General features: G+C 51.0%; 1 protein-coding gene across 1 annotated transcript in view; it reads left to right on the plus strand.

The window, feature by feature from the left end:
- Positions 1–26,338, plus strand: part of LOC133353428 (voltage-dependent T-type calcium channel subunit alpha-1H-like) — a 307,728-nt gene extending 281,390 nt beyond the window's left edge. The window contains 13 exon segments of the mRNA XM_061569680.1: positions 1,320–1,445; positions 2,583–2,672; positions 6,398–6,590; positions 7,402–7,553; positions 8,202–8,311; positions 9,133–9,266; positions 9,515–9,585; positions 10,375–10,453; positions 11,367–11,485; positions 13,340–13,837; positions 15,024–15,258; positions 16,392–16,486; positions 17,475–26,338. Coding sequence (XP_061425664.1) covers positions 1,320–1,445; positions 2,583–2,672; positions 6,398–6,590; positions 7,402–7,553; positions 8,202–8,311; positions 9,133–9,266; positions 9,515–9,585; positions 10,375–10,453; positions 11,367–11,485; positions 13,340–13,837; positions 15,024–15,258; positions 16,392–16,486; positions 17,475–18,434 — 2,862 coding nt within the window. The 3' untranslated portion in view covers positions 18,435–26,338.
- The last annotated feature ends 393 nt before the right edge of the window (positions 26,339–26,731 follow it).

The following is a 26,731-nucleotide window of genomic DNA, read 5'->3' on the forward strand; positions in this document are numbered from 1 at the left end:
TTTCAAGAATTGATTTTTATTTTTACATCGCAGTGAATGCTGGTACTGTACCTCCAAGTAGCCGTTGAGGTCACGTGAACCCAAAACACACAACATACACAAATCAAAAAATATAGATTCTTCGTGCACACAATTTGATTGATGTATCACGAGGTTACGAATTCTCATTAATCAATGGAACGTTCCTTCGTCACACCCCTGCCACAAATACGTGTGTTTGTGAGAGATGCCGTGCAGGACACACATCGAGAGAAGGTTTTGACAACAATTACATTGTTGTCGTTGCGTGAATCAATCTGCAACTCGGACAAGGCTACGAATACACAGCGATTGATTTATCGATTCAAATCAAATTTATGGACTTGTGTGGTGGCTCGGTGGCTGAGGGGTCAGGCTCGATGAGCCGGCACCGCTGAGGTCTGTGGAGATCACAAATCCAGGCGACAGCAGCCCGTGGTTGAAGCGGCTTCTCAGGTGGAGTGAGGACCGGCGATGGGCTGAGCCCCGTCACCGATAACCCATGCGCACACACACACAAAAAAAATCACCGTACTACACTTGCATTTTTGTTGCTTAATTTGCCCTATTCCAGCTCTGAGACTTCAACATTTGGTTCACGTTTCGTATAGTGTCATGAACACTTTTTTGCAGGGCATTAAACGGGTTGAAATTCGAAGTTTGAGTTGATTTTGTGTAATCAAGAGACCAGGATAGAGTCTTATTTGCAATCGTTACCTAGGTCACGGAATTGATGAAAGCAAGATAAATGAATTAAAGTATTGCAAAGAAGCAAGTAGAAATTTGCGTCGAGTGTGGATGAAGATGCCTGTTGAAGTGACGTCAGAAGTAGGTCTGTGACATCATCTTCATTGCAGAATTTGTTATTACATTAAAAAAATATATATAATCATACGATGCTGAAAGCTTAATTGGAATATAATTGGGGAGTGAAGCAGGTCAAAGCAAACAAGAGATTGCATTGGCAGTGATGTACAAGCAAACAACAAACGCATAACCTTCATCATTAATAAAACATTATAATAACAAGAGCATAGAGCAAGATAATGTATGAGGAACTTTCCCTTCAACAGATTCAAAAATTTTGGGCAATTACCATTTTTCACAGCGGCTATGAATTTATAAATATATTTTCTTCAGTTATAAGACCGTGTTAATGGCGATGCGGTTCGTGTTTTTTTTTTAACGAGTGGTTAATTAGTGATCAATTGATTGATTGATCAACACAGATTGCGATGTTTTGCTCGTCTCGGGGATTGAAGTTGCCTCCCCCCCCCCCTGTCCGTCGCATTCTCTCGCAGCTGTTCAAGGGGAAGTTCTACTACTGCGAGGGCCTGGACACCAAGAACGTCACCAACAAGTCCGACTGCCTGAGGGCCAACTACAAGTGGCTGAAACACAAGTACAACTTCGACAACCTCGGGCAGGTGTGTGAACCACCGATTAGCACGGTTGACTACATACGGCGCGAACAAAGTTCAACATACACAGCAAGGTCGAGTGCGTGAATAGTCGAGGAAAGTGTTGCACACTCGAAATGAAGGACGTTGGGCAGGTGCTCCAAATCGAGGGCCAACACATTTATTGTGGTTAATCTGTAGCATGCAACAGCACGTGTGTCACACACAGCAATCTTCACCGAGTCGCCATTCACCATGTGGCTGGTGTACACATGCGGTTATTCAAACACATTCCTGCGGAGGGAGCTGGTAGGAACGTTGGGTTGCTCGGTCAATGGCCAGGGTCAACGGCGGCGTGGTGTACTCCGCAAATATGGCACAAGCCGGCGTGAGTAGGTTAAACGTTGAGTTTTATAAGGACACCACGGGGTGACCAGCCCTTCCCCACCCAGCCCCACCCCTCCCACCCAGCCCCACCCTCCCCACCCAGCCACTCCCCACCCTCCCTTCCCCACCCAGCCCCTCCCCACCTTCCCCCCCAGCCCCTCTCCACCCAGCCCCACCCCTCCAATTTTTGGATGCACGACAGACGGACGGACGGACACAATAATCCCCTATGGGCTGGTGGAACCAGGTGGTTCCTACCAGTATAACCCTGCCAGCCACCTATAGGCCCAACTCAGTCATCACATGCTGCTGTACACACATGCATTGATGCACTGCACAGCACATCAGGACTTTCACAGAACAACACTTTACTCCCTTGCTGCACAAGAATATAATTAAAAGAGTGATCCGTTCCTAATGTGCCACAAAAGGATAAATTCAATCAAAGAGCTTCTTTGTCGTGTGCAGTGGATACCGAGGGCCACTTTACAAGTGGTTGAGAACCTGGCGACCTGCGTTCGATTCCAGTCCACGGCTCACATCAGTGGCAAGTAGTTGTCTGACCTGGTCCTGGGCCTCCCCTAGTTCCACTCGGTGTACAAATATCAGCACTGGGAAGACAAAAGCGGCCAGGCAAGATGCTGGCCACGCAACCCCTGTGCTGTGCTGTGCCGGCCTTCATAGGTGCTCGCAAACAACACTTGCCCCAAGTCTGTTAAAGGCTATACGGGAGACCCTTGTCTTTGTTTGCTAAGGCGTGTGCGCTTGTGCTTTCAGGCCCTGATGTCGCTGTTCGTTTTGTCCTCCAAGGACGGCTGGGTGAACATCATGTACACCGGCCTCGATGCCGTGGGGCTCGATCAGCAGGTACAACTCAGCTCCACTCTCATTTCCCCTCTCTCTCTCTCTCCCCCACACACACGGCGCTCCCGCATCTCTTGCAGCCTACGGGCAGTAGCAGCAGCGGCGGCGGCAGCAGCAGCGGAGGTGTAACGGTCCCCGCCGCCACCCGCGCCCCTGTCGACGTGATGAATTGTCCCGATTGAGGGCCACACTTCGGTTTGAGGATCTGTAGTGGTCTGTCTCGTTTTAACCATCTCATTTGTATTGCGGTTAGTGAGCGGGTTGTCTGTGGGTGGATGTGCCCGCGTTCCGGATTAATTGTACTCGTGAAAAAAAAAGGAACAGTAAATGTGTAAATCTTGACTTAAAGCTTTCGTGACTGCAGGAATTCATATTCTTTGGGTCTCTTGGTAAAGTCACGTAGATAGGTTCAAAGAAAATAAAAGCTACGCCGTTTTGATCACAAAACAAGCGGTCGACTGCTTGTGTTGCGATCGAAACGTCGTAGTTTTTGGTAATTTTTTGTTAATTTCTTTGAACCTATCTACGTGACTTTACCGAAAGACCCAAAGAATAGTGAATGTGTAGTGTTCCACACTCGGCATCCGCGCCTTACCCATCATTGGCAGCTTCTCGCTGCGTGATCCACCCGATGATTGGTTACTTCAACAGTCACAACGGACTGCATTCAACGTCTTCACACCCATTCTGCATACGTAAACAAAAAGTCTGTTTTTGTAGCCTGATTGGTGCATATTTTACATTGTCCGTGTTTTCATTTTAATCAGGACACTTCTTCGCCCACTAACGGCCAAATAATCCCGAGTTTACTCTGTGCGGCTCTTTAGAGACTGCTTCGTAACGTTATTTATTCATGACCGCCATGGCGTATTCAAATGCACTGCTGCTCTTGAAATATTACTTTTATCTAGCACTTCTTGTTATTTTAATGGCCAACCCCTGACCATGGGAGTCCAGTTTACCATGGAAATATAGTTTATCATGGGAGTCCAGTTTACCATGGGAGTCCAGTTTACCATGGAAATATAGTTTATCATGGGAGTCCAGTTTACCATGGGAGTCCAGTTTACCATGGAAATCCAGTTTACCATGGGAGTCCAGTTTACCATGGAAATCCAGTTTACTATGAGAGTCCAGTTTACCATGGAAATCCAGTTTACCATGGGAGTCCAGTTTACCATGGGAGTCCAGTTTACCATGGAAATCCAGTTTACCATGGGAGTCCAGTTTACCATGGAAATCCAGTTTACCATGGGAGTCCAGTTTACCATGGGAGTCCAGTTTACCATGGAAATCCAGTTTACCATGGGAGTCCAGTTTACCATGGAAATCCAGTTCACCATGGGAGTCCAGTTTACCATGGAAATATAGTTTACCATGGGAGTCCAGTTTACCATAGAAATCCAGTTTACCATGGGAGTCCAGTTTACCATGGAAATCCAGTTTAACATGGGAGTCCAGTTTACCATGGAAATATAGTTTACCATGGGAGTCCAGTTTACCATGGAAATCCAGTTTATCATGGGAGTCCAGTTTACCATGGAAATCCAGTTTACCATGGAAGTCCAGTTTACCATGGAAATCCAGTTTATCATGGGAGTTCAGTTTACCATGGAAATCCAGTTTAACATGGGAGTCCAGTTTACCATGGAAATCCAGTTTATCATGGGAGTCCAGTTTACCATGGAAATCCAGTTTACCATGGGAGTCCAGTTTACCATGGAAATCCAGTTTATCATGGGAGTCCAGTTTACCATGGGAGTCCAGTTTACCATGGGAGTCCAGTTTACCATGGAAATCCAGTTTATCATGGGAGTTCAGTTTACCATGGAAATCCAGTTTAACATGGGAGTCCAGTTTACCATGGAAATCCAATTTATCATGGGAGTCCAGTTTACCATGAAAATCCAGTTCACCATGGGCAGGGGTCGGCAACCTTCGGCTCCGGAGCCTCTTTAAGGGAATGTTCCGTGACGTTATTTATGAAGGACCGCCGTCTTGTATTCGCCACGTGCATTGCTGCTCTTGAAATTTGAAGGGGGTGTTTTTTTTACCTAATTCGAAACAGATGTATCTTCTTGTTATTTTAGTTGCTGTCCCCTCGGCTAGGCTGACTGAGAATTATGTCTGGATTTGGTCTACAGTGGGAAAGATGGCAATGCTGTCCGTCCAAGAGGGAGGTGAAATTTCCGTGCAAACCGAGGTTATATTTTGCGTGGCCTCTGATGTTTTTTGATGATACGATGGTTTCCTTCTGCCACCTTGTGGTGACTTCGTGTGTCTGTTCACATCATTGCTAGTGGCCCACATTGTCCACTTACCGTGCACTCACGATGTCTTTCAATGATATCTTTTGGTTCAGATTTTTTCGTACTTAAATGTTGTAAAAAATTTAAGTTAAACAATTGGTATAATCGTACAGTCGTTTCGGTATAAATGACAGAGATTTTCATGCTGCTTCTCATAGTGTTAGAAAATATTGATACTGCAGGTATTGCTGCTGCTGGGTGACCATGCTGCTAATTATGATGCCGTTAGTATTTCGACTGACAGTAATAATCCTACTGCTCCTGATGTTGATTGCGATTTTGTTGGTGATGATAATCATGATGCATATAGCAATGCCGCCTTTGCTGCTGCTTCCAGTGACAATCGTGATGCTGGTGACGATAGATGTTTCTGACAACGATGCTATTCCTGCTGATGATGATTTTTCTAACAGTGTTGATCCTGCTGCAGATGCTGATGATTGTTCTCCTGTCGATGTCAATGTTATCGCTCATCATGAAAAGTACAATGATTCTACTGCTGTTGATGATAATGATGATTTTGATAACAGTGCCACTGCTGCGGTTGATGATGATGATTACAGCGCCGTTACTGGTGGGCACAGTGGTGCCACAGAGGTTAACTCCCCGTAATACGAACCCCGTGACCCTGATTCGTTTCCTAGGCCACAGATAATATTGGTGGCAAATATGTTTATTAAATCAGGGGGCCTCCCTTAGGCCCATTCAGCCTAAAACCTGCTGTCGTGTGTAAATATCAGCACTGGGAAGACAAAGGCCGTTCTCGTCACACCGTCACTCTGTGCTCTATTGCTGGCCTCAAGAGGAACTCACAAACAGCAATGCGATTTTAACAAGAAGGCAGCAATAACGATGATAATGTTTTATTGAAATGAAGCCCCCTTCATGCAAATCACATCTCGGGACGCGATGAAATGTGTCGCCCAGCACTGAGGTGCGGGACACCGCACACGAGTAGGAAGGCAGCCAGAACTGGCGGTACCAACAATTGCCCAAGCTCTGTGATCCTACATATGGGGGGGCGGGACATATTTTTGTCTTTGTTAGCGCTGACAACTATGTTGCGCTTGCTACCGCTGTCCTAAGACAACTATTAATAACTTTACTTTTTTTTCATTTCTTGAGAACTGCTTTTTTGTGTTTAGTTTGTTGTCTTTCCCCCAGTCACGTACGGTGCGAAAGAAGTCCGACATTCACACATACATACAGAAGTGTCTGCTTACTAATTGTTTTGTTTTATACATATAAATCACCACAGACCCCTCCAACACCACACAACACCCCCCATCACCCCACCCCACCAGACGTTGCAATGTTAAAACGTCTCGCAGGGGGGTTTAACCAGCGGATCAAGCGCACGCACGCGTGAGCGCACGCGTGAGCGCACGTGTGACGCCGTTGCCCCTCTTTCCCGGGCAGCCCGTCATCAACTACAACCCGTGGATGCTGCTCTACTTCATCTCGTTCCTGCTGCTCGTCAGCTTCTTCGTGCTCAACATGTTCGTGGGCGTCGTGGTGGAGAACTTCCACAAGTGCCGGCAGCACCAGGAGGCCGAGGAGGCTCGACTCCGCGAGGAGAAGAGGCTCAAGAGGGCCGAGAAGAAGCGACGCAGTAAGCGCACCCGGTGCCCGCCCCCCCGGGCCGTGATGACAAGGAGGATGGTGGTGGTGGTGATGACGATGATGATCGTAGTGGTGGTGGTGTTTATGATGATGCTAGTGATGAGCATGGTGATCATGGTGGTGATGACGATGATGCTGATCGTAGTGGTGGTGGTGTTTATAATGATGCTAGTGATGAGCATGGTGATCATGGTGGTCATGATGACGATGATGATCGTAGTGGTGGTGGTGTTTATAATGATGCTAGTGATGAGGGTGATCATGGTGGTGATGACGATGATGCTGATCGTAGTGGTGGTGGTGTTTATAATGATGCTAGTGATGGGCATGGTGATCATGGTGGTGATGACGATGATGATGATCGTAGTGGTTGGTCGTGATTATAATTCTGCTGGTGATGAGGATGGCGATGATGATGCTGATCGTAGTGGTTGTGGTGGTGTTTTTTTATCCTGCTATTGATGAAGATGGTGGTGATAACGGTGGTGGTGCTGATGATCATCACAGTGGCACTGGTAGTGGAGATAATAATACAAACAGGCTACATTAGGTCGTCATGGCAATAACAGGGTTTTAAGAAAACAGCTACCCTGCACACGCCCATTAATTTAAGGACACACTGTACATCTCAGTTGGTATCGTGGTACCCGTTGTGAGGATACGAGTACAGATCGAGGCCGAGCATGATTGAGCACTATCGTGAACATCATCATCATCATCGTGGAGATGTTGTTACTGCTGTTGCTACAGTTCTTGACGATGGTGATTGTCGCTGTCCTTCACGCACGCCGCTTCTCCAGAGGCACAGAAGAAGCCCTACTACTCCGAGTACTCGCCCGTGCGCCTCTTCATCCACTCGGTGTGCACGTCCAGCTACCTGGACATCTTCATCACCGTCTTCATCGGCCTCAACGTGCTCACCATGGCGATGGAGCACTACAACCAGCCCAAGGTGCAACGCACACAAAGACACTGAACCCCCCCCCCGCCCACTGTGCAGCCACGAACAGGCTGTTGGGCTAGGTGCTGTTTGCGAAACACACTGTTAAGGCCGGCGCCTGCACACACGAGGGGGGTGGTGGTGGTCAGCACCACGGCCAGCCCCGCTTGTCCTCCCCAAATGCTGACGTTTCACACTCCGCACCGGGTGCTCATTTGAGGCCGAGCCGGCATCGTGAGGAAGGTTCACGGCAGGGGAGGATACCGCCTGGCAGCTGACGTCACCTGCGGGCAGGTGACTGCCGGCCGTGTGCGCAATGGATCGTTGCTCGTTCGCGTGAACCACGAACCACAGTGGAACTTCTCCCCCGCGCTCACGCTCATGCACGCACGCGCTACTCATTTATGACCGAGTCGGCCTTGTGGAGGCCACACGCATGTCGCACACACACACACGCGTGCGTGCGTACGTACACGCACGGCAAACTCGAGCAGCCTCGAGGATTTCACGCGGTGGCACGCGGAGAGCACAAGCCGAGCACGTTCGTCGTCATTCTCGTCTGTGGTAAAGCACCGTGGAGTGGTAATTGTACTTGCACCTCGTAACCTCACCTCGTTGTAACCGCGCTCTCCTCTCGCCCGTTTCGCCGCTGGCCGACAGTCTCTGAACGAGGGCCTCAAGTACTGCAACTACGTCTTCACCTCCGTCTTCGTGCTGGAGGCCTTGCTCAAGCTGCTGGCGTTCGGGATTAGACGCTACTTCAAGGACAGGTCAGCACACGTACCCGGGCAGCCTTTAACACAGCGGCGATGATCACGATGATACAACTGAATTAATTCTCTGAATTAGCTTCTATGCGTCTAGGTTTGTCCTCCCCTCGGTCAATTGCATATTTATTATTGAACTTGTAACGAGTTTCCTCGAGCGCCTCGCTCGCAATGCTATTTGACTGCCCCTGTCTGTCATAGCAGAGTGGGATTTCTGATACTGGCTCAGCCCCAGCAGTGCAGATGAATGCCACCCCCATTGTTGTTTTAAGCAGGGACTGAGGTTATATCTGTACTCACAAAGAGACGTTTGTCTCAATGGGCTCTTACCTGATTGAGTTTAAGCCACCTCCAGTATATTGCTGGAGGTTTGCTGGCAGGGGTAGTGTTTAAATATCAGACCAATGTACTCTTTGGTTCTTTCGGTAAAGTCACGTAGGTATAAAATAAAATAAATTAAATCACGACGTTTCGGGCGCAACACAAGCGTCCATCATCAGGTGGGACAACCACAGCAAGAAACGATTGCTGTAGTGGGAAAAGGGCTGCTGTAACAAGAGGCTTTAATTACATTTTATACCTACGTGACTTTACCGAAAGAACCAAAGAGTATGGATCCCTGCAGTCACGAAAACTTCAAATCTAGATTATATCAATGTATGTTCTCAAGGACAACTTCGACTTCATATAAATGCGGGTCAAATGTTGAATTACCAAACGCCTACGCGTACTATAGTCGGGGAATGTCTGTTGTCAAATGTACATGCTAAGTGACGACGGTGCCGATGGTTTTTGTGATTGACGTTCATTTTGTACTTGTGCAGGTGGAATCAGCTCGATTTGGCCATTGTCCTCCTGTCCATCATGGGCATTATCCTGGAGGAGATTGAGATCAGTGCCTCCCTGCCCATCAACCCGACCATTATCCGCATCATGAGGGTCCTGCGCATAACACGCGGTGACTCACACACTCACCTCGCACGCACACGCACACACACGCAATCACTCACACACTTGCTTGTTCACTCACCCCGATACCAACTCACTCAATCACCCACTCGGTCGCCTACTGCCACGTGTGCCTTGCCGGCCTTCATAGATGCTCGCTAACAGCACTTGCCCCAACATCCTGTTCAAGGCTACACGGGGGATCTTTGTCTTTGTGCGTGTGGGTGCGTGCTTGTTTACGTGTGTGTGTCTACGCAGTGCTGAAGCTGGTGAAGATGGCAACGGGGATGCAGGCGCTGCTGGCAGTGGTGGTGCAGGCACTCCCCCAGGTGAGCGCTTGCACGCGACGCGTGGCACCGGCAGTGCCACGGTAATCACGTGGGCCCTGCTCGTGCCTTCATCTCCCCCAGTGACAGTTTTTCGGGTCGCTGCCGGACTTGAATAGGCGCGTGACTTGTCATCGCAAGCAAATGAAGATGTATGCTAGATGTGGTGTGCCAGGTGCTGTGACTAATCTCTGGCTCTATTGCCATGAAGATGCGCAGCGGTTATAACTTATAACACTCGGCTCACACTCGTATGTGCGTGTGTACGTTGAACTTCTTTCGCACCGTTTGCTACCAGCCGTGCACATCGGAGGTGTGGAAGGACAACAAACCAAACGGAAAAAAAATTACTTTTAATCAAATGGGTTCTCAATCTAGATGATTTAAAAGTGCATAGCTCCAGTGGCTTTCTAATATCGGAAGGAAGAGCGTTCCAGACGGCCGTAGAAGCACATTTGAAACCGCGCGATGCTGCCACTGTCCTTGTCGATGGCTAACCAAAAAGCCGCTGATGCTGCGAGTTCGCTTGATGGTTTATGCTCCTTGACGAGCTCAGCAAGGCATTGTGGTTCATTTGTGGCAAGCACTTTGCGTGTGACGCCACAAGTTCAAACTCCCGCTCGTCGGTCGACCCGGAGAGCCGTCGTCCACCCAGGGTCAACACAACGAGCACCCATTTGTCAATAATGGCTGTTCTCAGGATAGACTAGGCCTCGTCGTGGGAATGTAGAATTTCCGCCACTCGCTGGGGGCCACCACTGGAGGTGATCCTCTTGTGTGCGTCCCCTGCAGGTGGGGAACTTGGGACTTCTCTTTCTCCTCCTCTTCTTCATCTACGCGGCTCTGGGGGTGGAGCTCTTCGGAGGACTCAGTGAGGACACCACCTTCTCCGTCGTTAGCAATGATATCGTCGTCATCACTGTCGTGGCTAACATCGCCAGCATTGTCACCTACATCGCTATAAGCACGGTTATCAGGATCATTGTCATCATCACCGATTAACGCTACGACCGTCATGGCTAACATTGTAAGCACATTCTCTATCACGACCACCAGCGTCATAATTAACATCACTGGAGCCTCTCCTAGAGGCACCTTATGCATCATCTGCCACCACCAATCGCCACCAAAAAGGAACAACGCTTAACATCACTGTTATCACCCTCACAAACAACACTGTCATTGCCACGACCACAACAATCACCACCACCGTCACCTTCATCATTGCTCCGAATGTATCATTTGTATCTTACATTTATACACGTGATGCATGTATTTCAGTTTGCTGTTAGGGCCAGTGTTTGCTGCCCTTACCGTTTGGTGCTCACGTGCCTTCACTCCGTGTAATATGCGCCCATGTCTACTCACGATGGTCAGTGCAGCTGTGTGCGTGGGCCACAGCGCTGGGAGATTAGCCGCGTGAGAGTCTGGGAAGTGCGTGGGGAGTGTTGGCGCAGTGGCCGGCGCGCTGCGCTACGAGGCCGGCGACCCCGAGTTCGATTCCCGCTCATGGCCAACACCCGCGACGATTATCTGAACTTGTCCCAGTCATGGGCCTCCCCTAGATCGCCTCAAACGAGTGCCCGGTGCGATGTGTACACATCGCCACTGGGGAGATAAAGGCAACCGAGCACAGTGCTGGCCACCCACCCCCTTCGTCGTTCCCTTCAGGGCTGCTCGCTTAACAGCACTTGCCCTAGCGGTCTGTCGAGGCTACACGGCGGCATCTCTGCCTTTGCATGGCTATTCACGGCGGTGGATGCGTGGTTGCGTGCCGGCCGCAGCTTGCGAGGACTACCCGTGCGAGGGCCTCAGCCGTCACGCCACGTTCGAGAACTTCGGCATGGCGCTGCTGACGCTGTTCCGCGTGTCCACGGGCGACAACTGGAACGGCATCATGAAGGTGACGCCACGCGGCCTCCTGTCGACTCAGCTCCTCACGCTAACCTCCCCCTGCTTCTCCCCCCTCCTCTCCTCTCATTTGCCCCTCCCCTCTCATTTTGCATTGCTTCAATCCTCTCTTCTATCTTACCATATCTAATTTTTTTTACGATCAGTGGAAACAAGAAGATGCTCGGTGTAGTCGGCACTTTGCTTCGTTCATCATTTCTAATTTTTTTTTATTTGCTTTATGTAAACTCCCACTTCTCGCTCACTCTCTCGCTCACTCTCTCGTCACTCACTCTCTCACTCTCTCTCTTCTTGCCTCCTCTCTTCATTTGTTTTGCCTTGACATTCCCCGCCCTTCTCTTTCGCTTATCTCGGTATTCTCCCATCTCTCTCTCTCTCAGTCTCCTCTATTCTCTCTTTCTTTGTCTATGTTGTCATCCCATCTCCTCTTCCATTCTCTCCCCTGCTGTTGTCATCATCTTTTCTCCTCCTCCTCTCTTATTTGTGTCTTCCGCTCTCTTGTCGTGCCCCTTTCCTCGCCCTCTCACATTCCTCCTCCTCGTCTCCCTCCTCTCTCCGCTCGCCCCCACTCCTCTCCGCTCACTCCCACTCCTCTCCTTTGCAGCTCTTCATCTCCGTATCGTCCTACCTCTCTCTTTTCATCTCCCGTCTAATCCTCTCGAATCCCTCTTTATTCTCATCTATTCTCCGCGATGCATATACGGGGAACTCCTTTCGCACCGTACGTAGCCAAGGACGAACTAAACGCATGGACAAACAACCGTCGTTACCTCCACCACGTGGATTTACAATATGCAACTCACAACTCGGCGCAGAACTGCTCTGCGCCTTTCCCGACACGCACCCCTGGCGAAGCGGGTTCAGGCATATTTTGGAATTAATGACGCATCACTGATGTCAGGCTCTGCGGCTCGTTAGGGGTAATTGATCGCGTGCCCGGATACGGCTGTTGCCTAATTCAGAGGGGTTTGACAAACGACGGGCGAGAAAGTTTAAGGCGTTCGTCTTGGTCGCATTGCTGGGTGCGCTTGTGCGGCTACATTGTGTTCACAATCTCGTTTTAAATTTAGCTGCGGAGCTTTTTACACGCACGACTCGACTGACTCCGTCCTCACTTTATTCTTTTAGACTTTTTTTTATATATCCCTCCTCGTGTCCCCCCACTCCGCCCCGATTCTATCCCGGTTTTGATATCGGCGGCGTCAGCTAGAGACGGAGAATCCAATCCAATGTGTTGAGTTTGTTGGCTACGTACGGTGCAAAATGAGTTTCAACATACATACATACAGCATAGCACCCACCCCATGACAGGGAATGATGAGTGGAAGGAGATATCACAGAACTACTTCTGAAATATATGAAAGTCTAATTTTTCCCACACTAAGGGCAGCACTTTTTTTTTCCAAGCCCCCCTGTTACAGAGATGAATTTAATCTGCATGGCAGTCGAATATATTTTTTTAACGCGCATAATTTCGCAGAAATAACCAGGCGATGTGAGACTTCAACACCCGATCGGCTTCAGGGTGCCAAGCCGGTGACAGTAGAGCAAGCAGGCTCCTGACCTCCCAGTATAAATGTTGTGTTAGCCATTCCCTTGTATGCACGGTGGGTTTTATCCATGTGCGCCAGATTCCTCCCGCATGCAAAAAAACGGTCACTGAAATAAAATTTGCCAAACATCCCTTACAAAAAGCGAACCCTTGAAACTCCGTTGACGCCCTCCTGGGTATATAAGGGGGGGGGGGGGTGGGCGGGGGCTCAGTATCTGGTCAGAGAGTGAGCACGCAATTGCAGGGCTGCACCTTCACCTCTTTGCGCGCGCCTGCCCGCCCCCACGTGCCCAGGACACGCTGCGCGAGTGCAGCAGCCTCGACCGGCAGTGCATCTCGTACCTGCCCGTCATCTCGCCCATCTACTTCGTGACGTTCGTGCTCACGGCGCAGTTTGTGCTCGTCAACGTCGTGGTGGCCGTGCTCATGAAGCACCTGGAGGACAGCGCCGAGGACGCGCACGAGGAAGAGGAGGAGGAGAACGCGGCGCGCATCGCCGCCGGGATCATCGGCGCCTCCGGCCTGCCGAGTGCCACCGCCCGCCTCCTGGGCATCGCGGTGCCCACCCCCAACCCCGGCGGCAACCCGGCGCTCGTGGCCGTCTCGTCGCCGTCGTTCTCCCCGGCGCACTTCCGCTGCATCGCGTCCTCGCCTTCCTCCTCCGCGGCGGCGGCGGCGGCGTTGGCCGGGAGCAGGGGATCGAACCCTCGCCGCTCCGGGTTGGAGCTCCGCGCCGCTCGGCCCCCCGGCCGGTTGAGCAGCGAGCTCACGTTCCGGAGGCCCAGCGTGGAGGCGAGTCGCGCGTCCCCCTATCGATCGTCAACGGCGGCGCTGCGGGTTAGCGTGCCGCGGCTATGAACCCGGCGAGCTAGCGAGTTGGTTAGTGGCGAGTGGGTCAGTAAATTGGTGGCGCCACGGTGCTAAGATGTTTACTATCTCACCTGCTATACAGGAGAGGGTGGTTTCGATCCCGACCCTGGACCCTGATGACACCTGTGTATTTGGAGCTTGCATGACTCTTTCCCCGTCGTCACCTGGATTTTCCTCCGGGTACTCGGATTTTTCCCTCCACAATTAAAATCAACGTGCGTTCAGAGTTTATGGATGCTATAAATTTCCACGCGATGAGCCACTTCGTTGAGCTATCAATAGGCTTTAGCTGGTAAAATAAAATTTTATGGAAATGTTTTTATAACATTTGATATTCGTACCATTCTTGGAGTGCTAGGCTACCGTGAAGGCGCAGTGTTTCACAGACACAGCCTGCGACAGTTGTGCAGCAAGGGGCGATGTTGCCGAGTGTAAACCGTTTGAGTTGCTTGTGGGTAACTTCTACGAATCTTGGCAACTTCGGACCATAATGCCGGCACACAGTTGGAGCTACTCGTTTCAAATGACGTCATGCTGCCAATCGCGAACACTGTTCTTGTTAATTCGACGGCACCAATAACCAGGTGGCCTGCCGCTTCGAACCACGAACCTCTACAATAAGCGGCGAATGCGCTACCGCTGGGCCTTGGCCGCGATACCTGAAAGTTGATCGAAATGGCCAATGCACACATGTGTACAAAGAGACAATGACAAATATCCCTTGCATAGCCTTAACAGACTGTTGGGGCAAGTGCTGTTAGCGAGCACCTATGAAGGCCGGCATGGCACACGAGGGCGTCGGTGGCCAGCAACCACGCATGGTGGCAATATTGTGTAAATATTGCCACACACGTGTACACACGCACTCACACGCACTCACACGCACATACGGTTAGCACACTATGCGCTAGTAATTAATTACCATTGTCTGCGTCGTCAGTCATTTTATATATTTGTTTCCTGTTTCGGGCAGCGTTATTGACGCATGTGTGGCGCTCGTTATTTGTGCTTGCGCGCCACTGCCAACGCAGTATTACAGGCGCGCTCTACGCATATTTGACGTGCGTGCGCGTGCACGTGCGCGTGATTTGCTTCCCCACGTGGACAGAACGTGGACGACGGCTCCCGGCTCGAGACGCTGGGGGAGCAGACACTGCTGCTGCCCGCAGTGCGGCACGTCGAGGTCAGCCGAGCCCTCTCGCTGCCCAGCGATGCCCTCGCGAGCACGCCCGACTCGCAGCAGCAGCAGCAGGAGCTGCAGCAGCAGCAGGAGCAGCAGCAGGGAGCCTCTGAGAACAGCAGAATGCCGGAGGTGGAACCAAATCGGGCGGCTCAGAAATCAGGTGAGCGTCCAGGAGGAAGCGATGCATCAGAAGTTTCTGGGTGGGGAAAGGGTAATGACGAAGGCGTAGACATGCAATGCCCTGCTCGCTCCTCTGCTGGTGGAAGGGCCTCCACGAGAAGGAGCTCTAGAGAGCCCCTCTAGAGGACTGTTGGCTTCTCCGTTCCACGCCGAGCAAACATCTTCAAAAATGTGGTGTACCCCACCGAACCCAGTCTGCAGATTGCGTGGACATGGGCCCAGGGGGTGGGGAGGTGCCATTTAAGAAACCTGCCCCATTGTTTCAACTGAGAAATCAAATCGAAATGCAGACCTTTGGAATGGGTTCAGTGGGGTTGACCATTACACCATGGCTGCTTTGACCGAGTGGCTCAGAGGACAAATATAAATAATAACCCCACCGCTGGGACGAAGACCTGGCTGTCCCATGTGATTAGACAAAATGCGGCGAGACGGGCGTTGGAAGCAGTCACCAAGAGTCTGGCGACCAAAGGGACGACAAGGCCTACGATGATGGGAGACTGTGAGGGCAGATTGTAGAGGTTGCTGGACAGACCCTAGAGCTCCTAGAGGTCACTGAACAGATCGTAGTGGTCACTGGACAGATCCTAGAGGTCCTAGAGGTCACTGGACAAATCCTAGAGGCCGCTGGACAGATTGTAGAGGTCTTATAGGTCACTGGACAGATCCTAGAGGTCACATCCTAGAGGTCGTGTGTCAAATGTGCAGCAGTAGCTGCAGGATCTGGCGTCTTCATCTTGCACTGAGAGTCGTGCACAAGCACAAATGAAAATAAATAAATTATCAAAATATAGCCGCATTCATCATTGCCAGTGCCCTGCAACAGAAACATGGAAAATAGGCTGACATTTTGGGAACTGTCCCTTCTTCTTCAAAGCAAAAAGCCAAACGATCAGCCTGATGATAGTGATTCCACCAGTGCCATTGATACTGTTGATGCTGCTCATGATGATACTGATCATGATAATCCTCATGCAGTTGATACTGTTGCTGATCATGATGAAGTTGTTAGTGTTGCTGATGTTGATGACGATTGCTCTTGCTGATAATGATAATGCATTTGCTCCCGCTGCATCCGATGACGATGTTGATGTCATTGCGCCTCTGTGGCAGATTCCATGGCAGGCTGTGGCATGGCAGCGGCAGACGTGACACCGTCAAGCTCAGCCAGTGGCCGCAATGGGGGACCTGTGACACAGGAGGTTGAGGTTTGTGCCCCTGCTGTGACACCACCTTCATCATCATCACCAACATTATCATTGTAGTGGGTCAATATGCATCACCCGTCGTTACCACCACCGCTCACCACTGCCATGTGTGTGGTTCACGCTGTACGATGCAATCTGCCACTTTCAGTTCGGGTTGTTACTTTCGCTTGTTGCGTCATCGATAATCGCCTGGCGTGGTGAAGGGTGGTTAAACATGCCCCGTGACTGACACGGCATGATGAGGCCTTCATAAGGCAGTGAACAGCAATGTGTTTTTTTTCTAATGCTGGATATATATACATACTTATACGGTGTATTAATGGGTTACCTCGTGAACAATCACTTTTAAAGCTCTCACGGTCCATACGTGTCGATTGTTACCAAGATTGAACTGTGAACGATAATCGATTCCATAAACGATAATCATTCACTAACCGATTAACAACCCTTGACCCTTCAAACCTACACATTGGCAGGCGTGCGGCACCTCGAATCGGTCACGTGAAGTGAGGGCAAAACAAGCATGTCCGCTCAGTGATCACGTGCCTACCTGGACTCATAATGGCCATGCGGGAGCACATCCGTGCGAGCGTTGTAGATGTAAATCCCTCTATTAATCCACTGCTGGATGAGAGCCCCCCAGTCCCCCCCGCACGCCGGACGGCTCGTGGGGTGTAAATCGACCGTACTTCATCACGCCGGTCTGTGCGTGGCTTGGTGAATGCGTAGAGCACAGATGTACAGGGTGGTCCAGATGGCTAAAGAAAGGTTTATTTAAAATAGAAATGAATGTGCAAAGGGTAAAAAAATGCAATGGGTTCAATTCATTTGGGTTTGGGTCACAAGATACCTGGACCACCCTGTGTAAACTTCACTGCGGTGCCCTCAGCCGCCCACTGCGTGCGAGTGGCTCCAGTGTCTAGTGCAGCGGCGCCGAGGGTCAGAGTGCCTGGCAGTGTCAACTCGGATGCAACGCCTCCTTGCGCAGGAGGCGACGGCTGCCGATCGGTCTCCGAGGCACGTGGAGCTTCCGGAGCGTCGACGCAGCCGCGGCGTCTCTCCCGCAGATGGCTCACCGCTCGCCTCGAGCTCGCCGCGAGCGTCGCCCGACGGCGCCCGCGCCTCCCCCTCGCCCGCCTCCGCCCTCCACCGGCATCCGACACCCGAGCTGATTCTTGACACTCACGCGGACGGGAAGACGACAACGGCGGCGGCCGGTCGACTTCCCGCCGGGGGTGGCGGCGGGGGCTTCCACGAGCGTGCCCGGGTCATCCGCATGCAACGGCGCCACTCGGTGGACGTTTACCCACGCGACGGGCCGACGGGCTGCTCGTCCCGCCCTCCGCCGCCATCGCGGCCCTCGCGGTCGTCCAACGGCGGTGGCGGCAGTGGCTCGAAGGTCTGCGTCGGAATCGGGTGGTGGAAAACGCCGTCGCCACCGTCGCCACCGTCGCCACCGACGCCACCGACGCCACCACTCATAACTGTGGTGGCGCCGGGGGATGCCGTGGAGACCGCGGCGCGAGGAGCCCGGGAGGCCCGGCGACGCTGCATTTCGTACGAGTCGCTGGCGAGGAGGACGGGGACGCCGCCTGTTAGTCATCTGCTCCATCATCATCATCATCAGCAGCAGAATGAGCGTTGTCCCGACGGCCATGGGCGCGAGCGCGGACGCGCACTGCCGCCGTCGCTGCTGGCTGTGCCCGGCGATGGCGGGGCGACGCCGCTGGCGCGAGGGCCGCGCTGCGCGGGACGCGGCTCCGTCGGGAGCCTCTCCGAGTTGCTGCTGCTGAAAGCGGCGGCGGCGGAGGAGGAGGATCCGCTGGTGAGACCGAGGACGGCTTCGCTGGGTGTCAAGAGCGGCGCGTCCGGTGGGGCAGCCTCGGGGGCCAGGAGAAGCTTGGTGGCGGACGATGGGGAGAATGGCAGCGGCTGCGACGCAGTCTAGGTCTCCCTCAAGCGAAGGCAGAGGACCGGCCGACGGTGCTTGAGGGCGGAGTTGTTTTAAATCGAGGTGCAGCCGTGAACATTGTGTTTGGATTTTACTCAGCGAGGGTTAATATGCGTAACTTATTTGCGTCTCGGCGAGGTTCTACACTCGCGTGATCTCCTCCCCAGCTGTTCGCCGGGGTGAACCGAGCAAACGAAATCGGAGGAAGGAATAGGTGTTGATGTTTTACGGGAGATTTTTAAACGATGGACTTTTGTCTGCATGTGACACGTAGCCTAAATGTAACGATGCACACGCGCGGATGTCCGTCTCGTTTAGCCTTATAGGCTGTTGGGGGCAAGCATTGTTTGCGAGCGCCTATTAATGCCGGCAAGGCACAAGCGAGGAAATGGCGGTGGCCAGCGACACGCATGCCGGGCCACCTCTTGTCTCCTCGTTGCTCTCTTCGATGATGCCACTGCACCGGGTCCTCAACTTCGGCTAGCTTTAGATATCAGTGTTGACGCAGCTGTTGTGCATCATGGAATGCCATCAGACCCAGATCATTGAGATTGTAAGGCGGTGTGCAAAACACACTCGTACATTGTCTTTACACGTGCACACACACAATTTCACACATACACACGTGTATATACGGTGCACGCACACACATTGCCTATCGGGCGGCACACAGATAGCTAATGTGTGGCTTTTTTAAGCAATACCTAGCACTTGTAAGTGCTTCCAAAGTCACCCCTATCAACAAAATAAGAGAGACTTTGTTTAAGATGTGAAAAAAAAATGCCGCGATTACGAAACAACACAAACCCGTCTCATTGGTCTAGACGCCAACGACAGCAGAGCCTGTGACGTCCCAGTGGTCGCAGGACAGGATTACGATTCCCATTAAGAAAAGTAAATAACGCTTCGAAGAGTATTGTGCACTTTAAGTCTGCAATGTGTCAACTCGGACCACAGCACCAATGAGAGAATAACTCAAGTTGTAATCACTGGGTAAAAAAAAAAACTGTAAATAAAGCAATTTGTATGCAGACGGAGGAGCGCAGAAGTTATACATACAAACTACAGTGGGCATTTTCCTAAGGACGCCAAGCAAGTCAATTAAAAAAAGACCTGTCCAAGTCGCAAACAAATGAACTCTTTCACGGAATTTCAACAGCGAAGGATAACTTTTATTTATTCTCCCCCCCCCCCCTCCTTGTTCTTGATGCGTCGTCGTTTGTAAACGTGCAAAAAAATCCACCCCCGCGGCACCCTCTTGGCAGAAGATTTGCAAATGCTGCTTTGTGTAATAAACCGGGGGACTGCACTTTGCGTGCCAGCGCGGAGCTCGAGAACTGAGCGGGCGCTGTGGAAGACTTTTGTCTGCATGCTGAACCAAAAAGAAACCACTCCTCTGCACCGGAATCCGCGTCCACCCTCCCAGCCACCCCCTTCCCATCCTTGCATGCGAAGTGCGTCGCAGAATCATCCATCGCCCACCGTCACACCCACCCCTCCCGCACAGTGTTGGGGTTGTGATTGTTTTTTTGTTAGGGGGGGGCGAAGTAATCCGACTTCTCGACAGCTGATTTGCTCGAGCTTGTGGAAGTGATGTGACGTAATCCCGTCTACCATGGGCTCTTTGCGGTGCTTGATGACTTTCACGACACGATTCGGAACAGAAAGTCGTGGGGTGGCCTCTCCCCGCTCGAATGAGCGTCGGGGTTGTGCTCGCCTGTGTCGGGAGTTCTGATGCAGCGGTGGAAATTCCACGTTTCCTATGGCAGAGGACCAGTCTATCCGTATGACAACCACTGTTGACTTCGCACAAAGTTGTACCGATTTGATAGACCCCCCCCCCCGCGCCATCACCTCCTCCCAGAGAGGGGACGTGATCATTTGAGCTCTCGCTGGGATTTGATTTTAAGGCGCCGTTTGCATCACAGAATTAACGACATCTATGCCACGACTGGGGTTTGCGTATCGTGATCACGTGTGCATTATTGGCTGCCGCTGTCTCTGCAATAACCTAAGCTGCCGACCGTGGACGTTCTCCACGTCGCACGAATATGATTAGACGCAAATCATAACAAAAAAAAGTAATCGACCGAAGTAACGGCAGCCGATGTGATTACACGAAATCCGTTACTACCCCCAACACTGACACCCTCTGCCCGTCCATCGGTCGTGACCGTGGGTGCTGATCGTGGGTTGCGCCGCGAGACGGTGGGGGGGGGGGGTGGTTGAGGGAGCGGTCGACGCAGTAGGCCTTAGCCCAGAAGTAATGCATGGACGAATGGAAGCATGCCACCGATTGAGAACGTCCTCGAAGAGCCGAGCGTTGTTTTCTTGTTGTTAGCGCAGTGGGGCAATGGGTAAACCGAACAAAGAGTGGACGGAATTTGATCAACGGTGGAATCGAGCTGTGAAGAATTGGATTCTTGCCACTCTCTGCTTCATACGCATATTGCCAATGTACTCGTCGCAATGTAGAATCAGCGACCATCTTGTTTTCCGCCATCTGCCTGAATTTAGCGAAAGAAGCGAGAGGGTGGCGGCGAGATGCACAACTCCCATAGTCGTACACCTTCGCGTGTACCGAATGCCGCCCAGAATCCGTACACACAGAATGCTGCGACTATTGAAGTGTTGGTGTCTGTTCCACCCGAAAATGTGGGGCTGTAAGGAGCGAGGGGAGGGGCTGTAGGGGGATATACAGGGACTCCTCTACTTACGAACGAGTTAGGTTCCAGAGGTCTGTACGTAAGTCGATTTGTTCCTAAGTCCAACTTTACTCCTGTCAATTCCAAACATGTTGTATGGCATGTACACTAAATAGGGGCAATGGATTTTAAAGTTGTAAAATTCCCTGTAGATGTAGATGCCACTGGTTCTTCATGTTCTACAGATGTAGGTGCCACCACCATCTATTGCGCGGCGGTTGGACTTACGTATCTCGGTCCGAACAGGGCAACTGGACACACGGACCAGGTTTGTTCGTATCTCTGCAAGTTCACAAGTCGAGTGCTCGTAAGTGAAGGAGTCCCCGTATCAGAGATCGGTGGGGCCACGAATGCCGATGAAGGCGGCGCAAACGAGGAGCCCGTTCGAAGCCCTTGCGAGGCCACGAGCATTTCTCGTTCCATAAACAACGGAGAGGAGGCATTACTTTGGGGATAACAGTGCTGCTGTTGTGCCGGGGATGAGAGGGGAGGCACTCTGTAAATCAACCCTACGGAGTGCATCTGGATGCATTCGTTGACGCGTCGCCCGACTTGCCAATCCAAATGTGAATTGTTAACATTCTGGTATAACATTGGACATTCGCAATGCAACTCTAACAACAACATCAACAATGGTAATGCTTTATTTTAGCCACCAAGCAGTATGCAAGGATGCATTTACACCTTTCGGCAATGCAGCTGATACCCAACTTCAATTTCCATTTGCTCAAATGAGCATTGAGCGGTGCATACCTCTACGAGCGACCGCCTTCGTCATTAGAGACAGACGTGGTCAAGCCATGCAACTGGAATTTCTACAACCGGCTCGGGAACTGCCAAGGGGGAAAACAGCACCGCCCATGCTCCTTCGAGCGGCGATGACGTTTGTGATTATTGCCGTGGTCGCGCTCAAGACAATTGGCAAGTCCGTGGGGTTCGTGGCCTCCAAACGCTCTCATCTCCATTCGGGGCCCCATCCGATCAGTTGACTCGCCGTGCCTCCCCGCCTCCCCTTTCACTCCACGGTTTCGCCCACTCGTCCAGGGTTTTATCTCCGCACCACTGCATATAATTCTGGCATGTTTAAACGATATTAACGCAACTATATTTAACCATCGTTCAACCTTGATTACAACTGAATGCATAAAGAGAAAGAGAGAGAGAGAAAAGTTGTCTTCCATGAACACGATCCGGCACTTTGAGGCTCCTGTACATAAGGACGCGAGAGTTTTAACAATGCCGACACGTTATACAGGTGCATCGCCTGAAACGTAAACGTTGAACGAGAAGAATGTTAAAAGGTTTGGCGATTATATGGCAAAATAAAATCTAGCACGCGGTATATGGGCTTATACAGAAAAAAGTATGTGCGATTTATTTATGATATTTTAATGCAAACTGAATTAACTTATCAAACCAAACTTTTATAGATTATTTCGTGTCCCTGTTTATGATCTGCGCGCGCGCGCGTGCGTGTGTGTGTGTGTGCGTCATATGCGTGCTTTGTTTTGGTCATCCGAAATGAAGGTTACATTTGACGGTATTGCGTTTCACGGCTCCGTACTAATGCAGATGTCCACACCGTATTATTGTTTGAACGCGGGGCCACTTTTTAAGTCTGCTGGCTTGGCACCTGACCCTGTTTTATTTTGCTCAGAAATGGTTGAGCCAATTTTTTTGCCCTGCACCATTTTTTTGTCAAGATCCCGATCGCATCGCTGTCACTTCTTGTCGTGGCTATTGCTTGTGCCTGTCCCCTCCATCCCTCCCCAGAATATATCACCTCCAAAGCGCCTTCATTCAAGGCGTTTAACAGAGTTAAGATAAAAACCGTGACTATATAGATTTAGATACTACCAGGGTTGAGGGATGAAGGATCGCGATTTAGGGTACATGGGGATCACAAAAGGGTATGGGAGGGATGGGAAGGAGTGGAGGGACGAGGGGAGGGAAGAGGAAGAGAATGGCCAATAGAGAAGAGGTGAGGCTTGAAGAGAGGGGCGCCGTACCTTTCTTCATTATTGACAACTTGCAGCTCAGCACACGGCAGATGCCTGCGTAGCGCGACTCACGACCTCCTCTTGATACCAAGATCCAGGATGGTCATCGTGTCTATGCGCCGCTTCTCGGTGGCAGCCCCAATATCCTGGAACGATATCCCTCTGCACATTCGCAGCATCACCTCAATCGCCTCCTTCAAGAGAGACTTAAAAACTCACCTCTATAACCACGTGCTTTCGAGCGACTCTGAGCTTGGCTCCGCGCCTCTGAGTTGTGGCCACTACGTCTGCAAATTTGCGCGCGTTACAAATTGAACTATTATTATTAAGGAGGTTAAGGAGGGGGCGGGGGACTTATTAATCTACAGGGGAAGATTGTTTCGTTAGAGGGGTGCAAGGAGGGAAAAGGGTAGAAGACCGGATTGGGCACAGGGAGACGGAGGGACCGAGAGAGAGAAGACTGAACGAAGAGGACGAGCGGAGACATAGGAGATAAGTGAGGCGAGACGAGGTGGTACAAGGCGATAGAGAGAATGTAGAGAATATCGCCTCATTCCTGCCTGTAGAGTGACACCACTATCAGTCATTTCCACTTGGTCTGAGTCCAATCCGGAATCAGTCTCCAAGTCGTCTTTACTACCACACCACCCCCTCGCCCCCTCGTCTTAAAATCTCTCACTCCTATTTCGTCTCGCTTCACTCTGCTGCTCTCCCCAAGGCCTCTGCTCAGCGAGCACACCTCCAGGCAACTCTTCCACTGCCCCCACAGTCTGGAACTTCGTTACACATGGGCATCCACAATGTTCACACCGCCCCCCCACACCGCCTTTACACCTCTGTCTATGGTTGTCTCTTTGCATGACGTGCCTTCATGTTTATGTTCTCATGTTACTGTCCCCTCTCCGCCTTGTTGTTGTTGCTTACTACTCTAAAAAGCCCTCGTAAAAAGATGGATTTCTCCTCTCCCCCGGTCTACTCAATGTCCATGGGGTCACTGGGCTTCTTTCTTCGACATCCTGAGGTGGTGTGGTTGTGTTTAGAAGCCCCCTGTTACGGGACAATACGAATCAACAACAACAACAACAACCAGGTGCATTTTTTTTTATAAATTGTTAATTTCCATTGTTCTTGTATCAGTTTACAGAAGCGGTTGAATTATGTTGTTTCTGTAAATAAATAAAGCTGCCAATTACCCCTGGGAAAAATCCCAACGTTCCAGTTGCAGAACAAAGTGCCACGACATATTTTTGGTTTTCAAATCTCCCCTCTGGGCGCTGGGCTCCCCCGTCGGCTCACGTGGAGATGCCCTCACAATGTGGTTGGCAGGGTCGTCCATACGGGGTGGGGAGGGTGCAGGGCCAGGGGCAAATCCCACACCGTGTGGATCCCATTACATCCGATAACCGCGACGTCGAAACGGGCGCGCCCCCCAAATGGCGGGGCCCCGGGCGGTCGCTCCAATTCACGCGTACCCAAGGAACGGCTCTGGTGGTCCCGGGGTCACTCGAGCGGGAGGGGAGGACTCCAGTGAACGCCGCCATGCCACTGGAGGGCGCTAGAGCGGCATCGTTCCGTCCGCGCGAGAAGACGCCGCGGCAGTGATTTTCAATTCTGACTTGCTCACGAACGAAAATTCTTAAGTTGGTGTTGGGAGGCTTCGGACACACGCGTAGATACGTTTCCCGCACCCAGTAAGCATGCCAACGTTGGGACAACGTTGGACCAACGTTGCTGCTGGCGGATCTCCTGTTGGGGCGTTGAAAAAATGGTGCAACCTTGGCCCAATGCTGTTCTTACGTTCGTGATTCCTGGGCAGTTCTTGTGGGTTTTTTTGGTTGTGTCTTTCTTTAACCAACTGTCAAATGATACTCCACCACGTAGGGTTTTTTTTTATTTGTTCCAAACCAACATCATCATCATCAAACGCCACATTAAATGGGGTGGAGGAGAAAAAACCTACGTTTTTATTTGCTTGCTTTATCGTTGTCGTTGGTGACTCATCTAAGGACCATCGACCCGGCTACCCTCGAGGACTTGCTTTAATCACGGGCTGCTGGGACCCAGACTCCAGCAGAAGCCGGGATGCCCGCGGTGCCACACAAATTGTGTCCAGGAATCCAACCCATGACTTCAGTGATGCTGGCTCATTGTACACTGGCACAGCCATTCACGTGTCAGTGAGCCAGCCACGTCACGTCAGCCCACTAATAATATTCCCACCCCCACCACCACCACAATATGTTTTAAATTGAAATTCTGCTGTGGTGTTATGGTCAGCACACGGGTACTTGCAAGGCAAGATATCATCGATTCGATTTGATCTCCTGTTGGGGCGTTGAAACAATGGTGCAATTTTATTTTTTTTTGCTTTAAAACCCCTCTCCTCTGTCCACTCAACAGTGTGTTTCGGCACACCACAGTCGATTGACATGTCACGTGTAGTTGGGGGGAGGGGGGGTGGGACGCGCACACTCCCACCTACTCTTGAGGCTTCTGTCGAAATGCCCTCTGGAGGCGCTCTCTACAGCTGCCTCCAGTGGAGCCCCCCCGTCCGCCAGCAGCAGCGTGAGCAAGCAATTTCAAGGGCTGTACCTTTATCTTTTATAAAGCATCCCCCCCCTGACCCATTCCCATATTCGACAAATGAGCACGGCGGATCCGGCTCATGTGGTTGTACTGAGAGTGCTGTGCGGTGTTGCAACCTTGCACGGACTCGCGAGGAGAAATCTCGTTTTGTGAAGCCGGCCCGCGTTCGTTGTCGCGTTCACATCTCGTTGGTTCAGTCTCAGCATGGTTCGACAAGGAATTCACCGATGGGGCTGCATCAAGTGCACCTCACTTTGCCCGCTAGTGTCAGTGTTGCTGCACCCGTGATGTTCTCAGTGCCAGCAAAGTGCAATAAATGACCCGGCGTTGTGCGTGTTTATGCCACTGTTATCGCAACACTTAACGAAAGAAAAAATATAACCGTAGTCTTTGTTATTCCTGGTAATCGATCGTTGGTTTACTGTGGAGTTTATTTTTGTAATCACATTTATGGGTTTATGTTCATCCGTGTGTGCCACGTTTAAAGATACAAAAAGAAAAACTATTGGTATGCAGTGTCAAGATTTTGTACGCTAAGCTTTGTAAGCGTATGTGACTCAAGAAAGTTCTAGGCAGTTTTTAAGAATAAATAAAATTCACCCCTATACGATTGCTTTACATGGTATACTCCACAATTATTGCTGTGCATCGTGGAGGGCATTGTGGAATGAACCACTGCATACGGAGGGGGTGAGGGTGTGTCACGCTTGCATGAAAAGATTCCTTGTACACTTTATCACCTGAAACACCTGCGACAGTTACTCTCATGAGACTTTGAATGTAACAGGTAGTAATTTGTGCAAATTTTACAAAACACAAAATGCAACCGTTGTTTATTCCATCCACACTTACATGTCGTTAAATGATACGTATCAGTGTCCTTCGTTTAAACAAGAGCTCCTTGAGATTACTTGTTTTTGTAAAGAGACCTTATCAAACGTTGATGTGCGTCTCACACGAGCGTCGAACAGCACTCACCTCCACTGGCAGTGCTGACCCGAGG

Source organism: Lethenteron reissneri, chromosome 44 (genome assembly GCF_015708825.2).
Source record: "Lethenteron reissneri isolate LAM-NWPU_2019-01 chromosome 44, ASM1570882v1, whole genome shotgun sequence".
NCBI lineage: Eukaryota > Metazoa > Chordata > Hyperoartia > Petromyzontiformes > Petromyzontidae > Lethenteron > Lethenteron reissneri.